At 35.7% G+C, this 15,953-nt stretch overlaps 2 protein-coding genes across 2 annotated transcripts in view; both read right to left on the bottom strand.

Annotated features, from left to right (window-relative positions):
- Positions 1 to 9,412, bottom strand: part of LOC121422243 (E3 ubiquitin-protein ligase TRAF7-like) — a gene marked incomplete at its 5' end in the record, with an annotated part of 42,402 nt that extends 32,990 nt beyond the window's left edge. The window contains 5 exon segments of the mRNA XM_041617151.1: positions 3,989 to 4,184; positions 5,059 to 5,145; positions 5,630 to 5,705; positions 8,412 to 8,592; positions 9,373 to 9,412. Coding sequence (XP_041473085.1) covers positions 3,989 to 4,184; positions 5,059 to 5,145; positions 5,630 to 5,705; positions 8,412 to 8,592; positions 9,373 to 9,412 — 580 coding nt within the window.
- Positions 9,413 to 15,307: 5,895 nt separating this feature from the next.
- Positions 15,308 to 15,953, bottom strand: part of LOC121422556 (tectonin beta-propeller repeat-containing protein 1-like) — a 45,114-nt gene continuing 44,468 nt past the window's right edge. The window contains exon 19 of the mRNA XM_041617700.1: positions 15,308 to 15,406. Coding sequence (XP_041473634.1) covers positions 15,308 to 15,406 — 99 coding nt within the window. The remainder of the gene's footprint in view (positions 15,407 to 15,953) is intronic.

The raw sequence follows: 15,953 nt of genomic DNA, 5'->3' as shown, positions 1-15,953 counted from the left end.
ATCAAAAATGAATTTACAGATTCCTGGAAATGCCGCTAAATTTTTGGAAGTTGGTAGCAATTTTCAGGATATCTTTTTTAATCTGTGAAAACACAAGTACTAGGAAGCAGCTGTCATTCTCATACACAGTTGAACGGAATGGAAACATACCCTATAAGGCTAACCGACGATGCCATTGACACTGAAAGACGTAACAGGTGCTCTCTAAGGTATTAATACACACCCACACAATGATCACTGTGGAATGACGACAATCGCACAGGTACGAAGCCGGTGGGATGAGACACAGCTACGCTGGAAAAACACGACGGGTCACCTGATTCCAACTAAAACACAAGCCCACTCGGCTTTTCTATGTCCTATCCTATGATCAAACATAATCCCCAATCTAAGATTTCCTCGTAAACAACGTCACAAGACATTCAATAGGAAGTTAAAATCCACGGCTTTAATCAATATCAGCAAAGATTTGAGAGAGATAAAAAGAACCAAATACCATATTGATTTAGTTTAAGGATTTGCTATGGAGACTTCAGCTGTTTAACCTGTACAATTGATTTAATTTCATGATAACACACATTTCCATGGACAGTAGCGAGATTACTTGATTACTCCATTACTATTTACAGACAAGAATAATGTACTTCTAATTTGAATGTGATAATATCTTTTTTTCATTATGGATAAAATACAACAGAGGATTAGGATTTGTTTTATGCCCTTCAGAAATCTGAATAGTATTATTATCATTAATATCAATAGCATTATTAACAGAAATATAATCAATATATTGATCTATTTCACAATTTTCTTAACTCCTTGTCTACTGGATTTTCCAGGATTCCGCAGTCACATCAATGGCTTAATTTTGAACACAAAGAATTCTTCACCATGACTCAATGATAAATCCAACCTGTTTGTAGCTAATATACTAGTTTGTGTGTCACCCAAAAAGAAATAATTACTATTGCTGATTGTGTCTGTTGCATTTACGCTACAAATGACCAATACAGGAAATATATCCCTTTGTGGGTTTCCCTGCAACAGAGAGCTTTTGAAATACAGTGCAATTCCAGCTCTCTATTCCTGCTGTCTAGTAGCGTCACTAGACTCCGTGGCACGACAAGGCTCCTCCTGGCCTCCAATTGATACTTTTGTGGTGAGGAAAAAGACCTAATAGCAATCTGAGGTTCAATACAAGAAGGGCGTATGTACACGCTTTCGTTCATCAATGGCTTTGAGGTCTTTTTTCTTTTCATAGTTTTTGCAGGCTGAGTAATAAAAATATATCACATCATGGAAATGCTACATTAACAATTTACTGACTAACTATAACATTTTTTTTCTTTCATCCCCCAAATAATCTTCCATACCTTCAGAATGTATGTGGTTTAGAATCTAAAATTCTCTTAATATGAAAAATATTTGTTTCCTTCTTATGATCCTCCTCCGATTTCAAAAGCAGAAACATTTCTGGTTCCACAGGAGAGATCTCTATATCTCCTCTAGAGGAGAAGCAACCTTCTGGCGTCGAAGCGCGATCTCACTTCCAACGACCCCTGACGTGATCCCACAGGTGAAAGCCATTGTCAGCAGCGCCGCCTCAGGTCTACGATACTTGGCACGTTTCGGGGACCCCTACCTTGATGGGAGATTTAGCGAGTTGATAACTCGTTTCCTGAATTACTCTCCCTCCGAGAGAGAGAGAGTTTGGCACAGAAAGTGCAATGACTGACAGGAGGGAGATGCTTCGAGTGATGACGTATTGAACGCGAGAATATCGTAGCATGAAGATACAAAATTCAACGTTCTGATCATAGCCTGAGTTGATTTTTCTAAGAAAGACAAATAAGATTGCGTTCCTATCCCCTCCTATTCTCCAATGATAGGAATAGGTGCTCCAGGAAATGATATTTAAAATGTTACTGATACATTCCTCATGCCTATGATAGAACACAAATCAGAATATAGTCTTGCAAAGTATAAGATTTGAATTATCTTGTGTTATCTATGAAACATCATGAAATAAAATAATGCCTATTAAGACATAAAAGTGTGACATAGGAGCCATGGATGAAATGGCAAAGTGGGTGAAGAAAAAAAAATCATTCAGTTTGTTTCAAGTTTTGTTGCTTCTTATTTCAACAATCAGCATCATTTCTTTCTACAGACACTTATGTTTTCTTTCCTTCATAGGCTGATACTGTCTAATACATACCTTTTCTAAAATAAAAGCATCATAAAAAGAAGGGAAATCTTATTTTGTCTCATAATGGATTATTCCATGAACCCTATATCATATGCCCTTAAAATAAGAGGCTGGTAAATTAGGTGAGAAATTGGCACATTGGAAAACCCTTAAAACCTTGAAAAGACAATAGGAGTTTGATGAAGCTTTTGATTCTTCTTTATAGTGAGGCCTAACTTAATCATCTAGAGTTACAAGACTCAATTTTTATGATCAAGATATTAACATATTGGCTATGGGAACAGGTCAGCTGTTCAATGTAGGCAAATGTTGATGAGAGGATTTAGCAGTCAGTGGGGTAAACTAACCTCAAAAAGGCAGGGTTTTAAAATATCTTCATCAAGAAACTTTTTATCTTACTAAGGCCCCCACCATATTCACCAAGAGGTTCGAAGACTCAACTTGAACGACAAGCTAATTATACTGTGGTAAATAATCCTTGTCGTGATGATAATGCAAAAAAAAAATCATTTGATCCCCCTCTTTAGCATACAAAGGAGTACCCTAATCTTAAGAGGGAATTGAGTGTTTTTGCTTTAATCAGTTTTGGGAAAGATGGGGGTTTGAACATTGATGTGTCACCAGCACCATGAATACAAAGACCTTGATGAATAAATCTGAGGTGAAAATTTGATGATTTAGCATTTTTTTAATGGAAACTTGGAATGATATCAGACTTCTCAGATACAGATATTTCTCGACCATGGTGACGGTGCATGACACCTTCACTCCCTATAGGGTGGTCGTACCAGTAAGGGAATGTGAAAAATATCAATACAATAGCTTTTATCATCCTACTGGATCTCATTTTCTTTGCCTGGGAAATTGGGGGAAAATAACTTGCCAAAAGACAGAATTATGCCAGGAATTGAAAATTTGAACTTGGAATGTTGTGGCCCGGTGGATTAGTCTCCGGACTTTGAAACAAAGGGTCATGGGTTCAAATCCCAGCCATGGCGTAGTTTCCTTCAGCTAGAAATATATCCACATTGTGCTGCACTCAACCCAGGTGAGGTGAATGGGTACCTGGCAGGAATTTATTTCTTGAAATGCCACAGCGCTGTAAAAGGCTGTGGGGCTAAACCCAGGGTAATAATATCCAAGTCCTTTGGAAGCGCATAGAGACGTTATTTATAATGTGTTATGCGCTATACAAGAACTGACTATTTTTATTATTTATTATTATTTGAATATCAAAATTCAATCAAAATGCTTAAAACTCTTAAAAGCCTGAAAAGTTTGTACAAGGCAAACTGAGAATCCAGAACAAATCCAGTAACCTCTAGAAATTATTGTGTATCGTGGTCCAGAACATATCCATTTAAGACAAATTGGGGGTGGGGGGCAATGAGTTTACATGCAACTTACCTCTTCAAATTCATCATTCCAATAATCTAATCTTATCCTTTTTTTCATTAAGAATCTTGCACCTGGTTTTCACTCACAATGTGATTTCAGCCAATCAGAATCAAGGATTAGTAGCTTATAACAAAGAATGTCACTGATAATTCAGATCGATGAAATGCCCCCAGAGAGTATCTGCAAAGCTTGATAGAAATGAAGTGTAGGAGGACATCACTGGAAATCTGGGGAGCGTTTCATGAAACAAATAGTGATTTTCACCAACTATTGTTATAAGCTACTGAAATCCTTGCATCTGATTGGCTAAGGACAAATTTGTCAGTGAACACCATGTTCTCGTGAAAGGCTTTCCTAGCTAGACAGCATGCAGACACTCACTTATTTTCATCTCCATTGACTTCTCCAGCCTGTCAACCCTCTCTGAGAGCTTGCCTAACATGGAGCGCAGGAAACCTATCTCCTGGTCCTTCTGGTGGATGGTCATCTGGAGTTCTCGGATCTTATCATCGGAGGCAGAGAGGAAGTCTTTGATGCTGTCATAGGCACACTGACCCTGAGATAGGTGTGCTTCCACCTATACGGTTATTGAATGGATAGAGAGAACAAGAGAAAATATCAGAAGAAGTCTTTGATGCTGTCATAGGCGCACTAACCCTGAGATAGGTGTGCTTCCACCTACATGGTCATTCAATAGATAGAGAGAACGAGAAAAAAGATTAGAAGTCTTTGATGCTGTCATAGGCACACTGACCCTGAGATAGGTGTGCTTCCACCTACATGGTCATTTAATAGATAGAGAGAACAAGAAAAAAGATTAGAAGTCTTTGATGCTGTCATAGGCACACTGACCCTGAGATAGGTGCGCTTCCACCTAAATGATCAGTCAATAGATAGAGAGAACGAGAGAAAAGATTAGAAGAAGTCTTTGATACTGTCATAGGCACACTGACCCTGAGATCTATCAATAAGATCGCGCGTTGCATATCATGTACGTGTCGGCATTTAAATGCGACTTAAGTCATATTTAAATCTTTGTGAAACACCTCCCTGGTCTAATTGTCATTCAACAAATTTACCAGTTTGTATGATTTCTACTTAGGCTATAGCCATTTCATCTATTACTCAATTGGTTTAACACTACTTAGTCTATATGGTTTACAGATGAATTGTTTATGAATCAAATTTTCATTTGACAAAGTAAAAAATAAAAAAAAGTTGACAAAGTAAAAAGTAAACAAAGTAGAAATAAGACCAACCGGGTAACAGACTGGGATTTAGACTTAGGTGAAAGTAAGAGATAAGTTGGCATTGAACAGAGTAGTGTAGACCAAACAACAATTATACCAAATTGAGAGTAGACCCAAGTGGATCTAGCTCTTGTGGGGGTCAGACTATCTCAGAATTGGACCAACTACTTGCAGCCCAAATGAATAAACCAATAGACTTACCTGTTCTTGCGTGCCTACAAAATGGCAACCATATCGTTGATGATCACATTTACAGAGGTTGCAGTTCAAGAGATGAGATTCCAGATTCTATAATTTAAACAGAAATATAAGAAAAGGAGGATGAATTGATAAAATAACACAAGCATGTACATCATGACAAAAATCATTGATTGAAAGAACAATGGGATGATAATGTTAAACAACAAAGGTCAGTGTCCTCTTGCAATGAAACAATGATTTTTTTTCCTGTCTGCTAAACCCATTTTTCTTTTCCTTTCTTATTCATTCATCTTCCTTGTAAAAAAAATAAAATAAAAAGATGCCATATTGAGAAGCAAGAGGTCATATCTTATTAAAGATATTATGATATGAAGTAACAGAGTTAACTTACATAAAAATAATCCATCCTAGAAAATTGGAGACCTCAACTTGGTAAGAACTCCCTTACCGACCCCTATTAAAGCTAGAAATGTTGTCTATCAATTACTAGCTGGGTAATGCCTTTCTCTTTTGATTTCAAGGTCAATAGACAACTAGGCTAATACCAAGGAGGGGCTGATGTTTTTCTTACCATCTTTAGGACGAGCGGACAATCCGGATTATTGGGGCAGCGGACGGGGGCATAGCCACACTGTGACTCATGCTCTCTGTGGAAAAGACAAGAGGAAACAACAGCAACATGATGAAAACAAAACTCAACCTAAATACCTAGTAATGAAGGAGATATCGGCCGGAATCAACGCTACACATGCGGGAGCATGTGAGCTTTGGAGGGGCCTGTCACGGACCACACCCTACGCAAGTGAGGTCAAACAGGCTTTGCCATGTTGTGTTTCGTAAAGCGTGCAATCTCGTAGCGAAGACAGAGAGGTCTTTGGTAGCTATGGCACGACGGAAAACAATACAAAAGGCTCAGGTACATGAAAGAAACATTGATGATAAGTATAGAGTACATTTCATCTGTCATAATTTCTCTTATAAATTGCAAAAATAAGAATTATGGAACATACAAAATTACTGCTCTCTATTATAGATAGAGCAGAAAAGAAAAATCTCAAGCATGTTTCTCTTTATCAATTCCTTCCCATTTCATTCCATTTTTATGTCAAATATTGATAATTTTAATTGTAAAAAGAGGAGAATTTCCAGAAAGATATATCCTGATTTACTTTCATTAATCTTTCCATCAGCTATCTCAGAACAAAAAGAAAATGAGATTTCCTAATTACAGATGTATTCCACATCATAGAATGAGAGGAATCAAAATGAAGAGAGAAGTTCACCTCAATAATGCATCTCTAATTATCTAGCTTTAATTATTTTTTTCTGTCTATGTAAATGCATGGCAGAGAGAGAAAACAGAAGAGAGAAAGAAAGAAAGATAGATGAAGGGACACAATTTTCCAATTTTTCAGTTGATTTTTTTTCTACAAACTAAAACAGACAAGAACATTATACTCTTGGGTATGATAAGGGAAACAAATCAGAATATGTTTATCAAAAATCAAATTCACATGACTATCCCAAATGAATTTTAATCCCCATCTTCTTTTATGAAAAAACCTCATAATACCCGCACTCCAGAAAATCTCTGTCTGCAAGCTTATCTATATTTACTTCATCACAGCTAAATCCCACACGAGACGATTTGAGCATTGGTAAGAGGATAAATCAAATTCAGAAAATTAAGAATAGATCTTGGAGGATTTGGTAATACCAATTTCCTAAGGACTGAATCTCTATCAATCATGTTTTAAGATGTCTCAAACTTGGGATTCCTTAGCGAGTGTGAGATCCCATTTCCTGTTGCTCAAAGAAGTGGCATGAACATTTTCAAAATAAAGGCGGGGGTGCGGTGGGTGCATACATTCGTAATTCTGAAGGTTCATAATTCCGAAAATGAAATGAGGTTTGTAATTCGGAAGGTTCGTTAATCCGAAAAACGAAATGGGGTTCGTAATTCTGAAGGTTCGTTAGTCCGGAAACGTAATGATCAACGAACCTTATTTCGTTTTTGGATAAACAAACCTTATTTTGTTTTCGGACTAACGAACCTTCGGAACAATGAACCTTATTTCGTTTTCGGATTATCGAACCTTCGGAATAACGCCACAAATGTTCGGATTAACAAACCCTTTTACGTCTTCGGATTAAGGAACATCGAGGTATAGGCAATTTACATGTTTCAGAATTATGAACCTTCGGAATAAAGAACCTTCGGAATTACGAACCTTTGGAATTACGAAGTGTAACCGGGGGGGGGGGGGGGGGGGGGGGGGGGGGGGTAAGCATTGTGAAATGGAGAAGGTTACTTTGTTTTTTTAAAGCCTGGTAGCATATACAATTTATTTTCTGGATTACCAAAAGACGGAAAGTTGAAAGGATAGTGAACGACAAGGACAAATGAGTTGGTAAAACTCACAGACCCACATACCAAAGTTGCTTTGGAATCATTATTATGTAACCATGAATTGTACAGATGAATTACTTTGCTCAATTCAGTAACAATAATTATGCATTTATTAAGAACAATGAAATAATAAAATGTTACAAGGTAAATGCTAGTTTTGGTAACAATATAAATATGAGTTCATAGAGAATCCAATGAAATGACCACAAAGTGTCTGTTTGTATAAATAAAACGTATGTGCCAAAGGATTCTGGAAGAAATTGTGTAACTGCTGAGAAATCAGCAAATAAGCACAGGATTCTGGTAGAGCTTCAGGCCTGACAATCAAAGCAATAATCATACACTGTCCCACATGCGCTTATCTGTGTTGGGGATCTTCAGTCTGAACATTTTTCAGCGTAGATTTCAAGATTTCACAAAGTTCAGTTTATGTAACTGTACCAGATCTAGATCCTCGATGATATACTGACAATTAAGCCTTGTTTTACAGACCTTCTCATGAAATCACTGTTTACTGCAACTACTGGCATTTCTCTTTAATGCCCAGTGACAGCAATTATTATTGAGATTTCTCTCATTATAAGTACTAAATGTAATGAATTCATCAAATCTGAATAAAACGTGGTGGTTTCAGACCATGAATTCAAACCCCACCTTTTTTTAATTTTGGCCAGATTGTTTATGGAGATAAGGGGAGTGCAGTATAATGGTGCAAGAAACAGAATATTTCATTACAACAGTGATTGATTAATTGCTCTTTAAAATGAACACTTTAATTGTTTGGTTTTATAGATTATAAATCTAATTTCTTTTCAAATGAGCACTTCTGGACTCACTGATTGCTAAAAACTATAGACCAACCTATCAGATGTATTTTGGAGGGACATCCCATCAAGTACTGTTAAAGGAAATGTTGACAAATTAAAAAAAAAATTCCACTTACTTTCTATCACTAATCCTGATGGTGAATGGGCATCCTTCTGGATCTACTTCATATTCACCTAGATTGATCTGACTTGGTTTACAACCATACTTGCAATGGATTAATAACTCTCCAACTTGTTCATTCACAGCGATATTGTTCACCACAACAGCTAGCTTCATATTATCCACGGGGCACTTTTCTGTGAATGAAGATACATGAAAGCGACTTGTCAATTTTAATAAAAGTATTTTAAAAAGGTAGTCATAAACATTAACATGTAAGAATATGCTCTTTGCAGTGAAAAGTGGACTTATCAACATTCCGAAGGAGCGATCCATTTTAAAAAAGTTGTAGATTCTCATTAGAAAGCAATATGAAAATGAAAATGGATTTTACAGATTCAGCAGATTTCAGCATTTCAACAATTGCATCTAGCCAAAGGCCTCATGTATCATGCAAGCCAATATATGTGTTTTTCATGCATCATACATGTAAAAACGATTAATACATACATCATAATTCTAGTGTTGTATATTTTAACATCAATCAATAGTATCCCTTAATATTTCAGTTAGACTAATTTACATATCGGTAATTATTATTCTGCTGCTATATAAAAAGTAATATTTTACACACTACTTTCAATGTTACAGAATCAGGGCCCGTCTCACAAAGAGTTACGATTTATCCGATCAATCGCAACTATGGACAGCCAGCAACGTCAACATCTATTATGCATGGTTGTTCTAAATATTTTCTAGCTATGATGTATATTCATGCATTCATTGTTTTCTTGAAAATTCACTGCGCTTCTCTTTGCATACAAAGGACATTGTGCAAATTTTTCTTACAAAAATATTATGACAATGATGGATTTCCATAGAGTTACGATTGATCGGATCGATCGTAACTCTTTGCAAGACGGGCCCTGATGTTACCCTCATGGTCAGTCAATATTATATAAATATTTCTTACTCACCAAATTGTCTAGAAGTCACACACTTTCTACAATAGGTATGCTAAAGAGAAAAAGAAAGAAATGGAACAAAATTTTAATATCAAATTTACATTTTTCCTCATAATCCAAACAACAAAAACATAGCGACTGGTTATAATTACATAATAATAGATGATAAATCGAAATTAAAGAGGCCCAGGCATTAAAGAAAACAAAGAAAGCATTAAATAGAAATTATAAAAAATGGAACAAGTGCGGAAGGAAATAATGAATGAATCAATGAAACTCTCCCATTCATTGAAACTAATTGACAGTGATGAGATCACGAAGTTGAAATTAAACCTTACAAAAATTGTTCATATCTGTGTTTTTTAGCTGGCGGAAGTCATGAAACAAACATATATTCCCAGAATGCTGTGTTGGCAACATTTGTGTCATACAGAAAAAATGCATCTATAGTTCTACTTTTCGTATTATTTGTTGTGTCAATCTGTTCCCAAGAGAAAAATGCTATATTTAATTTTATTACATCACTATAAAACTTAAATGCACATGTAAGAACATTATGCAAATCGACTGACCTATTATGGACAGAACTGGATCATATTTTTTCAAGACTTTATTTTTTCAATTTTTTTATACATGAAAGTTAAAATTTAAAATCAATATTGCCCACAAGTCTACTTTGTAATGTACAAGCTAAATATATGTATTTTGCCAATGGTGAGTCCAGACAAGTTTCTTTCATTTAATATATTTCACATGATCTACCAAACTCCAAATTATAATGGGATTTTGTTTTTTTTCTCAGTATCTTTGACACTCCTTGTATATTTAGCTCCAGACAAGTTTCTTTCATTTAATATATTTCACATGATCTACCAAACTCCAAATTATAATGGGATTTTGTTTTCTTTCTCAGTATCTTTGACACTCCTTGTACATGTATATTTAGCTCCCCATCTTTCTCTCTCTCTCACACACACACACACATTTTACATTAATTGACAATATCATTCTCGGTTAACAATATTTTTGATAAAAAATTATCAAAAGAGCCAATATTACTCACTCAAGTTGACTTGACAAATTTTCCCGGAAACGGCACTTATAATTTCAGAGCATGACATTTTACAATCATTTTCTTCATCACGCAACCAGTTTGGACATATTTTAAAAGCAATTGGAGCACAATTATAGAACCACCCAAATTAAAAATTTTCTTAGATTTTTTCCTGATGAAATAAAAGGATCACTTGATCAAAAATAATGCTAAGTTAAACAATGTCTCCTTGTTTAATATCTTTCACATCTAATGTTATGTTTGAATGGCTCTATTATATACTCATCCACAGTCGGTCACACTTAAAAGACATCAGATTTCCTAGTTTCGATACCAACTAATTCCTTAAAACAACGACCCAAATTTCTAATAAAAACATTCATGATCTCATGTCCTTCCTATATGTACAAATTGGTGATGACGACGAAACATAACCGAATGTAATGAACATCTTCTTTGTGAAAGAGACAATGATCACAGCCTGAAGACACATGTATCACGTGCACATTAAGACAGGAAAAAAAAAAGGTTGGTAAACTGTTCTCTTTAACATTGTTACTCCACATGTGAGTTGACTATTAAATTTCCTTTCATCTTTTGTGCATTTTCCCCCCTGTCAACTTCACTTAATCTCTCCTGCTAAGTATGCTTTTCCCAGCTCGTAACAAGCATCCCTTTCTTTCAATATTTTTACATAACAATACGACGCATATGGCTGTAGTTTGCATGTAACGACGACACATACAATGAGACATACCTCTCTGGAGATAGCGACGAAGTTTATCTGTAATCATCATATTCTAAAGTTAAACAGAGGTCTTTCACACTTCAGCGTGTGATACAGATACAAATCCCAAGAGCTACAGGATTCTTAGAGATGGGCAATTATGTCTTTGGCGGAAGTGGGTGTGAGACTCTCATGTTTGCAAAAAAAGATTTTTAGATATAAGATGAAATATTCACTGGGCCTCTTCCGTTTTATGATCGACACTGAAAAGAAATGTGAAAATAAATCTCTAAAAAGACAAAATCTAGAAGAAAGTTATGATTTGCATCTGCCTCAAATGGCAAGCCTGAATTTGCTAAGGAAAGATATAAAAAAAAAATCAAAAAAGTTTCTGAAAGCATTCTTCAGGATGCCTTGCCAGAGAGAATTTTCACCGTTCGATCACCCTAAATCTAAAGTGTATAGCCAACTTCTTCCTTGTACTGTTATTGCTTTTTAAATGTTGGTTATTCCTTCCTAAATATTGAACACCATCCCTGGAGCACAAACATCTATTACATGAGAGTTGGAGATCAGCAGCGTAAGATATATTTGGGGCTGGAAGATCATGAGATGATCTTCGTGGGATTAGCAGGGTGGTCAAGTGTTCTAACCCATGCCTAACATATCAACTCGGACCAAAAATAGAACTACCATCCCCTCTCTTCCTGTTTTTCTGTCTCTATTGCTCTCTCTCTCTCTCTATATTTATCTCTATGCCTTCTAAAAAAAATTTCAGCTTCTACTTTCCATGACCCTTGTTACATTAAGAAATACGGTGGCCCAAGGCCTGCTTTGGGGAGGAAAGAAATCCAATGTAAACATGTTCTTTTGTATCTTATTAAATGAAATTAGGTTTATTCAAAAATTTTCTATCAAGAACTAAAACAATTGGATTGACAACTGGTTATTACATTACTTATTTATTGCCACAACTTATTTGGATGAGAAAATGAAATATTTATGATTTCTTGTAATAAGAAAAGGAAAAGTGTGCATGTGACATCATAAGCCCACCTAATAAATATTTATGACAATGTGCATATAGCCATATACTGTAACTCTTTTTACAAAATATTGCTACTCTTTAAAATTCAATAACTTCGTTATTTGTTATCTGATTTGTTGAAATTTTCAGCAATTTTCTCTGTGAACTTACTCTATTTATTTAGATAAAGATATTTCAGCCCAGACCATCCCTTTATTAAAGCTTTGATCTATCTCTTCTTTTTATCTCCCCCTGACGAAGTCCTCTGCAATTGTCTTTCTAGGGCCGTCTGCACCATCCCGAGTTTTCAAATTAGCGCGCTATTTCTGCTCCGGCAAATTATCCCTATCTCAACAATCTCGAGATTTGGAATGGAGACACAAGTATCTCGCTACTTCATAGGATTAATCTCGAGATTGCAACCCCAAGTCAACTTGGGGATTATTTGCAAAATAGCACACTATTTTACGAAATATCGCGCTAATTTGTAGGTGCAGACGCCATCAGGATTATTTATTCACGGCAACAGACCATAATGCATCGATGCCTCGCTCGAGCAGGAATCGCTCTTTTGCGATGGTGGAGACGGGGTTTCTTGAATCTCAAGATTAATCGCGAAGAGGGCCAATCTTCTTAGGTTTCTCTATTCTCTCTTTCTCTGCATGTGCCTCTCTATCTCTCTAGGTCTTGGGCAGTGTCATCTGAATTTGATGTTTGTAACAACTGAGTAGAGCTTGTTGCCAAGATCATTTCCAAGCTGAACATTGAGTCTCTGTTTTGAGGTCAATCTCACTGCCTTCCCACAAATCATTAGAGAAACAGAGTACTTCCTCTCCAGAAAAACAATGCTTGCTAAGAATAGACTGGCGTCAATGACTGATGCCACGCTCCCATCAAAGTGCATGTGAGGGTAATTTTGGCTTTAGAGGACAAAATCCTGCCGCATTGAAATTCGTGAAAACAACATACTTTGAGGTTTAAGAGGTTAAACTCTTGAATAATGATTCGTCTATATTGGTCACAATGAGCAACAAAATATGTATGAATATTTTTCATTTTCATGGCAATCTGGCCGACTTGCGTGCTGATCATTACATCAATTTACTCAAGTGGGACTGAAGAACCTTGTGTGGAGTAATTTCATTGCGAGTCTGAGAAACCACAATTTACATCCGTGCTCTACCATAAAGGAATTAACCTTGACTTTATAATGAAACAGTTCATAGTTTTTTGCTTGCTCATTGTGCTGTATTAGACTTCACATGTTAAGAGTCATAATTAACATGAAAATAAACCCATAATTAACCAAGGGAGTATATAGGTAGGACTTAACATAGATTGAAAAAAAAAACTGATTTACTTCTTTCTAAAATCCAAAGAACAGAACATTAAAAAAATATTTAAAGCTAAAAATAATTTGGGGGAAGCCAACTAATTTTGTTGTACTCTTTCCAATCAAAATCTGTTTAAATTTGAAAATCTCATAAATGAAAAAAAAAAAAAATGAAAATGACTTTTTGAAAAAATATATGTAGAATATATGTTGTGTTTGAAGTCTTAACTGAATTAGACTTTATGGGATATAGAATTTCAAGGAAATCAGGCTTGTAAACAAATAAAATCCTGCGATTTCCTCTGTCGTGAGATTTATGAAAACATTTATAGCGGAGAAGAGAGGGTAAATCATTCATCCCTTCTGGCCTGGACATCCTGAAGGCTCTGACTAAGAACTTGTGTTTTAGAATCATTGAATGTGGCCATCTTACAGGCAAGATGGGCTTAAGCGATGGTAATAATATGGCTTCAAGATGGGTTTTATAAAGCCGTTTACAAGTTATTTGCAACTTAAGGCATGACCAGCGACCCATTCTTGGGTGCTAACTCAGAAAGATTCTATAACATACCATCATCTGTAGCTGAAATATGATCTTTGTGAATCAAAATTTTTCATTTTTAGCAAGCATCTGGAAATCTTTTTTTTCATCAAAATCTGATAGAGAATATAGATGTAGGAAATGCACTCCAATATTGTAAAAGTAGGGAATTATCATTTAGCCCAAGAAAGCAGAATGTACATACAGCTTTATGAAAAACCACTGTGATATACGAATAAAGGTCACCCGCACACCTTACGACTGGCTTGCAACCTGATTATGGAATACAATGTTAACCTTTGTTGCGAATTTGAGGCACTGAACATCTCTCTGTGCGATATTCAATTCAGCAACTACCCTCCTTATTTCAATAAGTGAATTCCATATGCAATCATAGCGATGTCAGAGCAATACATGTATGAAACCAATTTTGCCTTTACTCCAAAATAAAGGTTTGCAATTAAAAACATTTTCATGTTAGTATTCTGAGTGTTAATACAAACATCAAATTCTATTCATTCAAATTTTTTTAAAGCAAAATGCATTTTGTTCCCAAAGCAGATAGTAGACCAGTTGTAAAGTGAGACAGTGGCCTTAAGACACCCCAAAGGCATGAGATATAAATGGACAATAGATGATCATCATTGTAGTCATTGTGTTTTTTACTATGACAATCAGGTATAATAATGTGAAATAAGAATACCTCGGGGGCCACTTCCATTGACGAGTGGATACCGTGCGCGACCATGGGGTCTCGAAAAGCACCCTACACATAATTTCCATATTCTGAAATGCACCCCTTAACAAGTATTGGCGTGTAAAACCCTACCCTTAACAAGTAGGAAACAAAATGATACTCTTGGCAAATTTCCCTGAAATGAACCCCTAAACAAGTACAGGAATATTTTTGTTATGGTCTCGGGTCCTTCGGGCGTCAGTTTACCTTTATACTCATCATTTGGTTTAGTACGGCCACACCTTCCACACCTCGCGCAAATCGTACTCTAAACACGTAGTTTTGGGGAAAAAAGGACATCCTTTATAAAACATTTAAATTTTGTTTTTCATCCCCCAAATTTGACCCTAACACGTAACTTTCCTCGCGAAACTGATACCCTTTTTTCATTTTTTTGTGTGTTTTTGACACCTTTTCATGTTACATACATAACATGCCCTATCATGAAAAATACATCCTTTTTTACATGTTTTTTTGGTTGCGCATGGTATCCATTCGTCAATGTAAGTGGCGCCCCCCGTAAGAATAATTACTCCACACTGAGTAATAACAGGTCTTGGAAGACCATCCTACAGAGTAGGCAGTTACAAGGTTCTATTAGGTTGCTCCACAAATACAAGGTCTCAATCTAAATAACAACGAAGACACAAAAAGGAAAGATGGTGAATTAAACACATTCATTACAACAACATGATGACAAAAACTTAAAAGGTTTCATAAAGTATAGAGGCTCAACTTCTGCAGTGGTCACAACGCTTCTGGGAAGACCTTTTTTTTTAAGCTGTCTGGTAATCCATATTTTCTTTGTTAATTAAACTTCACATCCATACACTTGGGTGCATTTATCCTTTTTTCAATGTACTTGTTTGACTGTATTTAGTTTGTATTGTGTTTTCATGAGAATTGAAATTCATCAATCAATCAACAATAACAGTGTGAAGATTAAAAAGAATATTTTTGGAAAACTTGTCATACTCATGTTTCTAAATATCAAGGAGATGTTTCTTCATACTCTAAAAGTCTCTTTTTTATTAGACAACATCAATTTTGTTTCCATGTTAGAGCTGATATTTTTTTTTGGTGTGTGTGTGTGTCCAAAGGTCCCGTAACACAAAGGTTAGCGATTAATCATAAGCTGAATTTTACGATTAATTGTACATTGGAGTCAATGGAAT

This window comes from Lytechinus variegatus, chromosome 10 (assembly GCF_018143015.1).
Source record: "Lytechinus variegatus isolate NC3 chromosome 10, Lvar_3.0, whole genome shotgun sequence".
NCBI classification, from domain to species: Eukaryota; Metazoa; Echinodermata; class Echinoidea; order Temnopleuroida; family Toxopneustidae; genus Lytechinus; species Lytechinus variegatus.
This window is presented reverse-complemented; position numbering and strand designations above follow the sequence as displayed.